General features: G+C 34.3%; 2 protein-coding genes across 2 annotated transcripts; one reads left to right on the forward strand and one right to left on the reverse strand.

Annotated features, from left to right (window-relative positions):
- The first annotated feature begins 689 nt into the window (after positions 1–689).
- ATA1 (TAPETUM 1) lies at positions 690–2,043 on the forward strand. Its single transcript, XM_085703140.1, has 3 exons — positions 690–855; positions 935–1,194; positions 1,352–2,043. Exons 1-3 carry the CDS (start codon positions 803–805, stop codon positions 1,894–1,896), a joined length of 858 nt encoding a protein of 285 aa, XP_085559266.1. The 5' UTR covers positions 690–802; the 3' UTR covers positions 1,897–2,043.
- Positions 2,044–4,368: 2,325 nt separating this feature from the next.
- On the reverse strand, positions 4,369–10,939 carry LOC146931631 (adoMet-dependent rRNA methyltransferase spb1-like). Its single transcript, XM_085703141.1, has 11 exons — positions 10,409–10,939; positions 10,266–10,313; positions 9,161–9,319; positions 9,026–9,072; positions 8,582–8,738; positions 8,411–8,472; positions 8,075–8,267; positions 7,702–7,788; positions 6,699–6,838; positions 6,236–6,362; positions 4,369–5,696 (listed from the first exon to the last, which is right to left on the reverse strand). The coding sequence occupies exons 1-11, from the start codon at positions 10,886–10,888 to the stop codon at positions 4,620–4,622; spliced, it is 2,577 nt and encodes an 858-aa protein (XP_085559267.1). The 5' UTR covers positions 10,889–10,939; the 3' UTR covers positions 4,369–4,619.
- Between the last annotated feature and the right edge of the window lie 3,274 nt (positions 10,940–14,213).

A 14,213-nucleotide genomic window follows, 5' to 3' on the forward strand; every position in this document is an offset into this window, starting at 1 on the left:
AAATTAATGTATTTTTAATATCATCAACATAAAAAATAAAAAAAAAATAACTTAGGGATGCCGGTTCCGGAGTTTGAATCTAGGTGTTCACATTTGATAGTTTATGTGGGTGATATTAATGTATCTTTGAAAGAGTTCCGACCAAAAAGTAGTTAACCGGTGGTGATCTTTGTAATTGTCTTTATATAATGGTATCCAATTTAATTATTTGGTTGTTTACTTGTTTTAGCCTAATATAATGATCCACGATTATCACATGACCAAACAAATTAGTTTCAAAGTTGACGGTTTTATTAAAGGTAACAAATTTCTTGTATGAAATTCCAAAAGAGGGATAAACGTCATATAAAATGCGAGTAAGAGTCTCACATTGACTTGTATTATTTTGTTGTAGCGGAATTTAATCAAAAAAAAAATTTATTCTGAACATGACATTTGAATGAATTAGAGGAATCAGGAGCTCGAAATTGAGGAGATAAAGCGCGCGCGCACACACACACACACACACACACACACAGAGAGAGAGAGAGAGAGAGAGAGAGAGAGAGAGAGAGAGAGAGAGAGAGAGAGAGAGAGAGAGAGAGAGAGAGAGAGAGAGAGAGAGAGAGAGAGAGAGAGAGAGAGAGAGAGAGAGAGAGAGAGAGAGAGAGAGAGAGAGAGAGAGATTTTGAAGTAGTTATAAGGTACAAAATGCATGTTTATTGTTTATATAAAGAACAAAACATTACTTCACCATTATAGCTTATTTAGTTCTATAAACATTTCATTGATCAATTAATAAAGGACAGATTGCAAGAATAAAATGGAGCCACGTATGATTCAGAATGTAGAATCTCAAAATTTAGCTCCAAAAAGGTTAGTAATCTCGTTGATATATAGTCTCATTTACCTATCATATGATATTAAATTTCTTTTCTTTTGAAATGTTTTTAAGGCTACTAGGTAAGGTAGCAGTTATAACAGGCGGTGCAAGAGGAATTGGTGCTGCAACAGCAAAATTATTTGCAGAAAATGGAGCACATGTCATCATTGCTGATGTTCTAGATGAAGAAGGCACCAGGGTTGCTGAATCAATTGATGGTCTCTACATACACTGTGATGTATCCAAAGAATCTGACATTGAATCAGCAGTTAACCTTTCAATATCATGGAAAGGCCACTTAGACATAATGTTCAACAATGCAGGAATTGCAGGTGGGTGCAATGGAATGGTTTATTTTGAATTTTCGAAGAAAAAAGTGAATTAGTTTTTTTTTTTTGACAAAAAAAAAAAAAAGTGAGTTAAAATAGTTTTGTTTGGATATTTAGGCTCATCGGATCATTGGTTTGGTTTTAACGCCCGTAATTGCAGGCTATGAAGGAAGAAGCATAACAACACTTGACATGGAAAAACTGACTCATTTACTTTCAATCAATCTCTTTGGAACAATCCATGGAATCAAACATGCTGCAAAAGCAATGATCAAAGGTAAAAAAGGAGGATCAATTATTTGTACATCAAGTGCAGCTGCAACTATAGGTGGATTCGCTTCACATGGTTATACAATGTCAAAATCAGCTATGGATGGATTAATGAGAAGTGCGGCGTGTGAATTAGGCGTTCATTTGATTCGTGTTAATTGTGTTTCTCCGCACGGCGTTCCTTCTGAGATGCTTTTGAATGCTTTTAAATGTTACGGTGAAGTTGATATGACTAGTGAACAATTGAGTGAGTTTATTGGGATGAATGCAAGTTTGCTTAAAGGGAGAGGTGCAACAACTGATGATGTTGCACAGGCTGCTCTGTTTTTGGCTAGTGATGAATCTGGATTTGTCACTGCTCATAATCTTTCAGTTGATGGTGGAATCACATCTGCTAATAGTGTTATGAGTTTCATCTACCAAGATCCTAAGTGAAGAGAAAATGATAATTAATAAAGTGAAATCGGTTGTTTTCACATTGTAGTTGATACTCTAAACTTACCTATTATAAGATACATAGTTCTTTGATTTCCATGTAATCTATATTATTATAAGATACATTATTACTCGTTACGAATTTAATGTGTTTCAAGTGTCAATTTCTAATTACTTTTTAAAATGGTCTAGCTTGTTTATTATTAGTGATTACTAATATAGGACGAATGTTTCGTTTTCTTGCGTAGTCCTCATTTTCCAAAAATATGAGCCTACCAATTCGTCGCGCTACCTTTGTGACGGAAGATCAAACTAACTTCTGAGATTGTACCCTCATTTCTGTAGAGGCTTCTGAACTTTATCCTCACGTCAAAACAATACTATTGATGAGTTCCTTAAAAGAGAAATATTGATTGTACACCATTCTACTTGAACCAACTTATACCAGAAAACAACAAATAAACTTTGGTTAACATGTACATGGTTGATGAACGAGTAATTGATTACTAGTTGATTAATCAAACAAATATTGTTCTTACCTAGTGCTATATATTAGCGTGCACATTTTGAACAAGAGTTTGTTCAAGATGCTCGAACCATGGAAGGACAGTGTTTCAATCATGATGCTCCAAACCATGTACTTATTTATGCATTTCAATCCAATGGGGTCGATAAAACTCACAACTTAAATTATTCAACTATGATAGTTTCATGCTTACTTGAAAATTCAAAGTTACATTTTCAATGGACAAAACTTAATTACAATTCTTTAGGTGTTTTTCGTATGGTTCTTAACTAAAAATACATCTTTTTTGGATATAACAAACTATGAGAAAATTATAGATGAATTTAGTTAAGAATCATACGAAAAGCACATAAGGAATAGTATCTATGTTTTTTCCCTTTCAAAACTAGCTGCATTTCTAAAACAACAAAACCAAGGTCACCAAATTTGCGTGTACACCAAAACAATTAAGGAGGTTCTTATGAATATTAATGAAGCATCCTTTTTACTAGTTTAGTTTGAACTAAGTTCAAAAATAATTAATCAGTAAAAAAAAACATTAAATTATTACTCACAAATTAAGCACAATATAAAACGAACAGGACACGTCATTCATCGTTTGCACACCAGTAATAATTAAAAGAGTGTTGTTAACGAATGCCCCCGGGGCACTCTTTAAGCATTCCTAATGAAGAAATTATTTAAGAAAAGTAAAGATTTCAATTTCCAATACAACAAATGCACAAACTTTTATAAAATATTACTACTTTGGGTGCTTAACTAGTGCCCCGCCCCGGGGGCACTAGTTAACATTTCCCATAATAAAAAGGGGAAATTGCATTGACCTCCCCTGAGGTTTAATTAAATGTTATAAACCTCCCCTCTAGTTTTAATTTTATCACAAACCTCCCTTATTATTTAAATTAATGACACTGATCCCCCCTCTTGATTAACACCGTTTGTTACCTTCATCCAAACAGAAATCACCGCCTACAAAGAATGCCCTACATCCCCATTTCATGTTTCTGTTGCACTCTCCTTAAACAAACGAATTGATTCTTAAACAAAAAAAAGAAATCTAATTGTTGCGTTGTGCTCTTAATTTTTGTATTATGAAAAATGAATTTGGCATAAGATCCTAAATTAGAAGAATATATTTTCCTTAATCTACCAGCCTAATTCACAAAAATATGACCCATATAGATTAATTTTTACGATTCTCAAGCCAATATATAAGCTTCTAATTTACCAGGAGTATCATATAATGCTTTTCATGTTCTTGATTGATACCATTCTGCTTAACAAATCGAGCGCTACAATTTTCACTAAATAGCTGTTGTCTTAACCAAAAGGTACCGTTTCGGTGAATACCTGAACGAAAATTATCACCTGAACGAAAATTATCACCTCGAGAGTTGTTAGTCTCTCAGTAAACTAAGTTTGATTGTGTACAGGTGATCAAAATAAGCATACATATACTAAATATGAAAGATGAAACCTCAGGGCGACAATTGATCTTTTTTAATTTTCTTTCTTTTCTTCCTGGACATTCTGGACATGACGGATTGTTAACGGAGTTAATCAGAGGGAAGTTATTGTCTATAGAAAAACTAGAGGGGAGGTGTGTGACATTTGATTAAACTTTAGGGGAGGTCAATGTAATTTCCCCTAATAAAAACCATGAATATCCATAAATATTTGAGACAAGAATAAAAGAAAAAGGCTTAATACACTTTTGATCCCCTTATTTCTTTTTTTCAATTCATGATTTTTGACACCCCATGCTTTTGGCCCTCTTCTTTTATTTTAGATCGACACCAAATTAAGCCACTGTCTCAACATACATCTCACAATATGGCCTTTAGACCTGACCTCGATGCATCTCACAATACGGCCTTGATAAATTCAAAATTATGCTGAAGTATAAGCCTGATTATAGAGCATACAATCATTGTTCACCTACAATATTACCCATAAAATCATATCATTAACCATTTCTAACTGTTTCTGCTAACAACCGGTATATTGGCGCCCACAATCAATTACTAAATAACTTTGGAATAGGATTGCCTTAAATGAAAAACAAAACAGCTATATTTAATTTATCTATCATCCATCTATAGCAGTCAGTAACAACCAAATGAAAAATAAACATACAAAATTTGCCTTGGAAAGTAAGAAAACTCATCACTGAAATTGTGCACCAACCTATTTTCAGTTATTTCCTTCCCTTCTTGCCGCCCGGCCCCCTGCTACCCTTTGGTGCCTTGCCACCACCCATAGGAGCCTTGCCACTCGGAGCCCTGCCACCCTTTGGTGCCTTACCACCCTTTGGTGCCTTGCCACCCTTTGCCTTGGAACCTCTTTTGCCTCCCTTACCCATACCACTTTTCCTCGCATCACTCTTCATCCTGCGATCAACAAGGACTTTTCCCTTACCAGCCTTAACTTGGACACCTTTCTTCGCAACTACATACTCCTTTTGAGGCCTTTTTGGAACAGCGTTTTTATAGAGTCGGTCAATTTGCTTATTCTTGGAACGATCAGATATGTCTGGCTGATCTGATATAGCATTGGCCTTCTTGCGGACTTTCTCAATCTTCCTCATTGCAACACGCTTCTTTCGTGCTTTGGCCTCAGCCACCTTCTTTGCAGGTCTAGTATCAATTGCTTTAAATTGTGCTTTCATAGCAGCAACATCCTCTTTCGTGACAGGCTTAACTGGTACACGGTGTTTTCTTTCCTCATCCAGAAACCACTTGGGCAATCCCTGGTCATCAAACATGTACTTATTATATGCATCATCTAGCATCTGTTCCCTTTGCTTTTTCCTCAGCATCTTCTTAGCATAAGCTAGTATCTCAGCTTTTTTTTCAACATCATCCTCCGACTCATCAGATGACGAATCATCGGAATCAGTTTCAGGTGCAGGAACAATCTCAAAATCCATTTCATTGGATGCTTTAGATTGACTGCGATCTGTCTCGACAGAAGTAGCCGTTTTATTTTCTTTGATCTTTTCAGCAATAGGCTTATTTTCTTTGATCTTTTCAGCAACAAGAGGCTTCTCCTTCAACCCATCAATATCCATTTCATTCTCGCTGTCATCCTTCTCAAAGCCTCCTTCCTCTACAGCTTCAGCAAAAACATCCTGACTAAACCACATATTTGTGATCTCCTCTTGGGTGGGCCCTGTACCATCTGTAAGTGGCACCATCAAAGGATTTGCTTCTTGAACATCCTGATCTTCATCTGAATCATATTTGGACGGAATAATGTCATCATCTTCACCAGCCTACAAGCCAAAAGGTAATAGAACGTGTGAATATTTCTTTTTGCACACGGAATAAAAAAGGATGTGTAGTTCCACAATTCTCAACAATAACCAACACATTTGACATGACAAAAATACCAGTCCTAAAGGGAGGTCCAAGCAGGTAAAACCAACAATACCAACATGAAATCATGTTTATATTACCGGTAAGCTTCATATTAAATATTCGACGTAGGATATATTTGAGCGAAGGGAAGAAATTAAAGGAAACTGGAATTAAAGGAATGGGAATATAATGTGAAGATAATAGTTTTCAAGAATCGGGTATAATTTCATTTCCCTTCATATAACTCCCAAACCGGAAGGTATAATTAGAGTTCAGCTTTGCTCCATTTATTGCCCATTTATGAGATAAACAAGGTGATAGCTTAGTGGCATCCACTAGTGGGAGCCACTAAATCACTAATCTATCGCATGTGTCTATCTTTCATAAATGGACTATAAATGGAGCAAATCCGGACTGGTGTAACTACATCGACAATTACAAAAAAGCTCCATACCTCCAAAAGTTGGGAGTCTGCATCATAGGATTTCTTGATACGCTTACGCTGCTGTGCAGTGCCTTCCTTTTTTATCACAAACCGCTCATAAGCTTGTTCAAGTAAATCCTCCATTTGTTCATCATATCTGGTTTGAGTATATACAGTTAGATTCACCAGTTATGAAAGACCAACAGAATAAAACAGTGGAGAGGTAAGAACAAATGTGATTGAAGAATGGTTTTCATAATTCAAAAAAAAAAAAAAATGAACACGAGGGCAAATATAACCCTCTCACTTATATGCCTTCCCTCACAATATTACTTTATTTAACTTATAACCCGTAACATAACCCTCAACTTTTAATCCTTGAGTTGAGGCTTGTGCATAAGAGATACACTGGTTAGAAAACAATTACAAGATATATGTGAGTGTAAATGATCTCATAACATGAAAAACAATAACAAAAGAACCCGTCAATCACCTTTTACGTTCTTCGTCAGAATCTAAGTCACTAGATGAATGCTCTGAGCCACCTTTGTTTTCATCATTCTCACTGTCATCCACTTCACCCTCACCACCTTCATAGTCAGTGGTGTCAACAGCTACCAGATCCTTCTTACCCTAAAACCCGGTGACAACAACCAAGAAACGATTAATAAATAGTTGAAAACATTTCTCCTATCTAAAGATGAGTAATAAATTAAACTTATGCCATGAAGATATAGTGACAGAACTCAATATCTTCAAATAAACTAGCAGAAACAAAATACCCATCCCAAAAGGTAAGTAAGATATACTCTCTTTATGGTTTCCTTCTGAAGGGCCAAAAGAACATATGCTAAGATAAGAAGTCATATCACTAATATGTAACTTACTCCAAAGAGTAATGGATTAGTAGGAAAATACTTGGGTTGTTCCAATCATTTGGACACATCATTTACACACACACATAAAAATACATATCATTAATTATTTGAAAAATATACATTATTTCAATGTTTTATCTTTCTACTTTTTTTCAAGTATGTGTGTGCACTCAAATGATGTGCCCAAATGATTGTGACCACCTAAGACTCACTAGCTCAAAAGTGTTGCAATATGAGTAATTAACCAATCAAAGTAGATCTCCTATCACAGTAAACTCTCAGAAACATTCACAGTAAACTCTCAGGAATGTCAATCACACAACCTCTATGTACATATCTCCTTTAACAAAGTGAAGAAGAGTTCGGAATGATTAAATAATTGACCTGCTTCAAGCATATAAATTTAAATAAGATGCTTCTCTCAATCTTCCCCCCAAATAAATATTGTACGCTTTCGGTCATTATACTCCACTATGCATTTATAACGAGTAATACTTCAATTGTTAATAAGGACAATTGCTCATCAAGTCCTTGGTTGCTTGTCTTAATGATTGTTAATTAAAATAACTTAAACAGCACTTGATTTGAGATGGAGGAAGTAAAAAGATTAAAGCAAACCTTCATAGAAGCAAGGGAAAACAACTCATGGTCAACATAATCTTCTACTGCATCCACTTGCATCCCTGTAGCTTTCCGCGCCTTGTCCTGTAAAACCAAAATGGGTAAAGCAATGAGCAAGCTTGATCTCATCCCCAAAAAGGATTATAAAACAGAACTGAGCTTAGAATGCCATGATACATGGAAGGATTAACACTGCTTTTGTTCTTGATCATGCCTTGAAACCATTTTTGGGACTAAAATCATGTAAATATTGATTTGATATTAACCTATTATAGTTTCCAACTAAATATTAACAATGTTGCAAAGATCAGAAAATTCATTTGATGTATCCAACCCCAAAGTACTCGGTGGTAACTAAGAAGCTACAAACCTTGGCTCTTCTTTTTGATAGAATCTTTTTTTCACGCTTCTTCTTGCGGTCCATTGCATTTGTCAGTTCCTCCATTTCGTTGAGTATTCTATCATCTTCATCCACCACATCATGCTCATTTTCCACCTCAGCTGTAGTAGCAGGTTCGGTCTTTTTAGCAGGTGATAGAGCTTTTCTAATGTTAATCCGCCACCTAGAGATAACCAGCAGATACAACATAATTACCCCCAGATATAAAATAAAAGAAAAAAAAAAAGAATAAACATTTTCAGGATTCAGCATTTGAAAAAATAATGCCAGAAATGACGGAGAGTAAAGTTCTAGCTGTGCAATTACTTTAGAAGATGCTTGAAGTCTTGCTTCCCCAAAACCCTCAAATCTTCACAGAGAGATTTTACCTGGCATACAACCACAATCAAAGTTTTTATTATCAATAACACTGAGCATTGTTCCAATCCCTCAGACTACCAAAAAAATTAGATATCATTGTATATACCAAAAAAATACCTCTTCAGTTGTTAGGTCATGATCCTTGATTGGTATATCAGCTGGATCAGTAAAGCTTATGGAAGTAACTGAACCAAGAATCTCCAGAGGAGTATCTGTCCAAACAAAATTTGCAGCTGAAGACACCTTCCTCAAAGTTGTGTTTCCATCTTCATACCTGTAGCACAAAATAGTTATAATAATAGCAACAAACACCATAATTAAGCAGTTACAACTGACTTTTCCCTACTCTAAATAAGCAGTTAAACTGCGGAGTTTTCCCTACTCCAAATATCATAACATTCTCCACAATTAGTTTCTTTTGCAAAAAAACATACATGATGAATCTAACACACACAAATTAATAAAATCCATTTCAAAATAACAAGCAGAACCATTTGAGAAAGAATGCGTAAACCCGAACGAAACAATGTAAAATCCAAAACACAATGATGAGGTAGTTACCCGTCACGATGCCTCTTTTGCTTATTGTTTCCAAGTACATCCACCATCTGCATTATTGATTCAACAACCAAGTAAATCAAATGAAAAGAGCAAAAACACATTGTCAAAAAAAATAAATTAAAAAAAACAATTAACCTTAGCTATCGGTTGAGCCGAAGCCTCAAAAAGATGTTTGATATCAAGAATGCGAGGATCAATCTTAGCAGGGGCTAAATACTTAATCCCCAAAATATATATCTCAGCAGATTCAGAACGACTAGCCGGTGGTTTTTCCACCTCAACCTTCTCAAACAACTGCAATACAAAAATTCCACCACCACAACATCAAACAATTTTCAACATCCACAATGAATTCAACAGAGGGCTTGTTTGGATTAGCTTATTTGAACTTATCTTTAATCATGAACAATTGTAATACTGTTTGGAAGAACCTATGAAAACAACTTGTGGCATATTCATATATTGTTTTCAGCTTATTTTCATAAGCTCTCCAAGATAGCTTAGCTTATAAAACAATCTAACTATATTTTATCTTGGGTAAAATATGTTTTTAGTCCCTCTAATATACAGCTATCACTTTTAGCCCCGTGTTTCAACTTCTTTTTTAATGAAGTATCATTAGCTTAATAATTTAACTATTTCATATTAAATTTAGCAATTTCATATTTAACTTGAAGTTATAGACAAATTAATAGCTTATTTGAACTTATCTTTGATAAAGAACAATTTCGATACTTTTTGGAAGAACCTATGAAAACAATTTGAGGCATATTCATATATTGTTTTCAGCTTATTTTCATAAGCTCTCCAAGATAGCTTAGCTTATGAAACAATTTACTATATTTTATCTTGGGTAAATATGTTTTTAGTCCCTCTAAATATACAACTATCACTTTTAGCCCCGTGTTTCAACTTCTTTTTTAATGAAGTATCGTTAGCTTAATAATTTAACTATTTCATATTAAATTTAACAATTTCATATTTAATTTGAAGTTAAAGGCAAATTAATAGAGATTGGATAGCTTATGCATAAGTTCTTATCACTTATAACACAAATGTAAAAAAGCATAGACTAAAATTGAAAATAGGAAGTTTGTATATTTAGAGGGACTAAAAACATATTTAACCCTTTTATCATTTGTGCTATAAGCTGCAAATTAAGTTGTTTATCCAAACAGGGCTAAAACCAGATTAAAAAACACAAACAGAACAATTCATTTTAAAATTAAAAAATAATCACCTTCTTCATACACCACACCACAGAATTGTAATCCTGAGACCTGAAAACCTAGCACACAACAAAGTAAAAGCAATTAAAATGATGATGATAATAATGATAATTTCATAATTAAGGAAGTTAATTAAGCAAAATTAGGTTAAAACCTTAGTAACAAAAGTTCCCTTAGGAGCTAAAAACTGAGTAGCAAGCTTAACAGCATCAATAACAAGCGAATTCTGACTGGTAGCTTCTTGAGCCCAAGCACCACCAACATTGGGAGAACCATCATGAAGAATAACATCAAAAGCACGATAACCATTTTCATTCATAATTTTCCTAACTCTAGATTTACATTCAGGTCTAGTAATATCTTCCTGAATAGCAATCGCGCCTCGAATTGGTTTAATCGGAGCGAGATCGACGCCGATAACGAGATGATCGACGGGAACACGTTGAACTGCGACTTGCATCCAACCACCAGGAGCGGCGCAGAGATCGAGGACGGAGCGTGAGGATTCGAGGAAATGGAATTTGGAATTGATTTGAACGAGTTTCCATGAGGCACGAGAACGGTAACCGTGTTCTTTGGCTAAGTAGTAGTATTTGTCTAAACGATGTTTTCCTTTTGCTTTTGCTTTACCCATTGTTGATGGATTGGTGAAGAAGAAGAAGAAGAGAATAGGTTGAAGGAGGTTGTGAATGGATGGAGACGCAAGAGAGAGTATAAAGAAGAGGTTTAGGGTTTTGGGGTTTTAGGCCGGGTCAGAATGGCCCAATCAGTTGCAACCCGGTCCACTTTCTTTACGGCCCCAGTATTCTGTTCTGACTTTTCGGCCCAACAACAAAAAAACTGGAAAAGTACTCAGTAGATGAGAAGTTGAGAGCATGCAAGAGATAACCAAAACTAAGTTGTATGAAGGAAATATTAATTCTTCTTAGGAATTGCATTAAAGGAAATCTCTATTCCAATATAATTTGAATCTTTGGTGGCTTAATCGACTTATTATTGTCTTGGATATTTAGCTACTTTTTGTTTGAAGGATGATATTTAGCTACTTGATTCTTATATATTACAAATTGTGCAAATTCGTCCCTATGAATTTAATAAAAAAAATGAAAATTACTCCCTATATTTTTTTATATTATATATTAGTCCTTATTTTTCATAATTTTTAACTCACCCACAACTTTTAGAATTTATAAATATTGTCCAACATAGTTTAAGCAGCGCCGCGAAAGGAAAGCGCTACCAAAAAAGGAAGAAAAAAAAAAAACAAAACAAAAAATGCGTATTTCCATCCATGTTTGACATAAGCAAAACGAAACAAATGTAGAAATGAAAAAAAATCAATTGAAGTGTTTGAATTGTCATAAATTTTTATTTTCTTGGAATTTTTTATAACCAAATTCAAAGACACTCTAAGAGTCCTTAATTTTTTTACTTTAAAAAATAATCTCATCATTCAAAAGCAAGAATGCTACAAATAGTTTCTAAGTATAATACAATCTGTCAAAAAAGTATAATACAAATCAAAAGGACCTTTTTGTAAAATAAAAAAAAAAGGCCAAATACTACTTTTGGTCCTTTTAGTTTGACATAATTCTCAAGTTAGTCCTTTAAGTTTCGAAAGTTTCAATTATGTCCTTTTAGCTTGACAGAATTTCCAAGTTAGTCCTTTAAGTTTTAAAAGTTTCAAATATGTCATTTTAGTTGATAAACTATTTCATCATTACCCCCTGCTATCAGTTAATAATTAATTGATGTTGATGTAGTCGTTAAGTTGTTGACTTGGATCAAAACATTGCCTTTTAAAAGCTTCAGGGTGTCAAAAGGTTACGTTTAATGGTCACATATATCATTTTAGCACTATAAATATCGTTTAATAGTGTTAGAAAGACATTTGTTGTTGTAAATAGCTGCATTTCTAGCACTATAAATGATTATTTGTGACCATTAAACGTAGCATTTTGACATCATGGAACTTTTAAAAAGGCAACATTTTGATCAAAGTCAACAACTTAACGGCTACATTAGCATTAGTTAAACGTATACTAACAGTAGGGGGAACGGAGAAATAGTTTATCAACTAAAATGACTTATTTGAAACTTTTGAAACTTAAAGGACTAATTTGGGAATTCTGTCAAACTAAAATGATATATTTGAAACTTTTGAAACTTAAAGGACTAACTTGACAATTATGTCAAACTAAAAGGACCAAACATAGTATTTGACCAAAAAAAATCAAGAGTTGGGGCATTCCTTAAGGTTAGAGTAGATAACTATTAATCGGAAAGAAAAAAATTGAGATATGAATATTATATTGGAAATTAATTTGTGTGATAACTATTAATCGTAAAAGTTATAATAATTAACTTTTAAATATCATCTTAAGCTTTCAGCGGTATGCATAACAAGATTACCAGTATTCAGCCTCAACTTATTTATTTTTTTGGTAAAGAGTGACATTCTGACTCATATATTCTTAACTTGGATGGTAGTGCTCAAATGAATATGGAATGAAAGAATTTGATTGATTGATTATAGATGGACAATTCTTGTGTGGTTTCCATGGTTATTGACTACTTAGGTATTCTTCATGCCGAAATATCGACATTAATACATGAGATTTAAATTTGTTGGGGCAAGGTTTAAGAGATATTATTTGTTAAACTAATTCTGTGCATACTATTCATTTGGTGTAACATGTTGATATTTACACTCATCGGTATGGAAATATGTGTGTTGGCTTTTCAATTATGTCACACTCTATACGTGTTGACTTATAGTACAAAGTCTACAAGCGATCTATAGATTGTGTTTGACCCTTCAACTAAGCTTCTTTTGTTGCTTACAAGAGATAGTATGAAGATTGCTTAGCATCGCGGTTAGTACTATCTTTTTATAATTTTTTTGCTTTTGCCTTTTTCTCATGTAGAAAAAAGGCACACAATTCATGAGGCTCCTATTCCATGAATTTGTGTGTTGTCATTGGGATTGGGAGGGTGGTAAAGGAATCAAGAAAAGACAGTAACTTGGTTCCCCTTTGCATGCAACTACCTAACCAAAACTTGAAGTTGCCACTTCCTTTCACGTGGAATTCAACAGGCAGCCCATCAGATATTTGAAAGTGTCATGGTTGCCCCCTCCATTATGTTGGTTGAATATTCTTTCTAGGGAAATAAATCTCAAACTACAGTTACAAGTTTTTAATGCAGTGATGGTCCTAAAAAGTTTGGTCTGTGTCATCATGATGGCAAGGACTAATTTGCTTTAACAAGCCTAACACCATTTTGTCTTAAATGAAATCACTGGGCTTGGACTTATTTTATGATTTGCATGAATCGCTGATACTACTAACTTACCGTGATGCAATCAAAGACAAAATATTTAACTTTAATAGGTGAATCAATGTTGTTAAACATGTCAGCAACTACCGAGTACCGACCCAGTCTGCTATGAAACACAATAATAGGAATGATCGGTGCCTAAAGATTAGCAAAATTTACACACAATGCACAACACATCAGCTTCTTGCCTTAAAACTTTGATATATTTTTTTTAAATTTTTTTTTTAAAACTCGGTATCCGATCCAAGAATCGACTAATCCGAGGGGACCAATCCCACCGCCCACTTGCGGGGCCCCCGTTTAAAGCTAGAGCAAGCTCTGTATGGACTTAGCCCACCGAAATTGGCATCAGAGGGAATCGAACTTGAGACCTCTAGAGGAGCAAACTCCAAGATCCCAAACCAACCACTAGACCAACCCCAAATGGGTTTATTTTTTTTAAACTTAAAACAAATTAATATAGAAATGCTGCATCTCAACACTCTATTGTTCAATATTTTGGTCAGCAATCCGAAATTAAGAGATTAGGGCACGAGCCTCGATGATTTTAATTGGTCAGATTTCTTTTAAGTATAAGAAAACAATTAACTTGATGGGACTTTTGTTGACTTATAACTTGC

This window comes from Medicago sativa, chromosome 4 (assembly GCF_051527215.1).
Source record: "Medicago sativa cultivar Bolivia chromosome 4, Bolivia_mono, whole genome shotgun sequence".
Taxonomy (NCBI): Eukaryota; Viridiplantae; Streptophyta; class Magnoliopsida; order Fabales; family Fabaceae; genus Medicago; species Medicago sativa.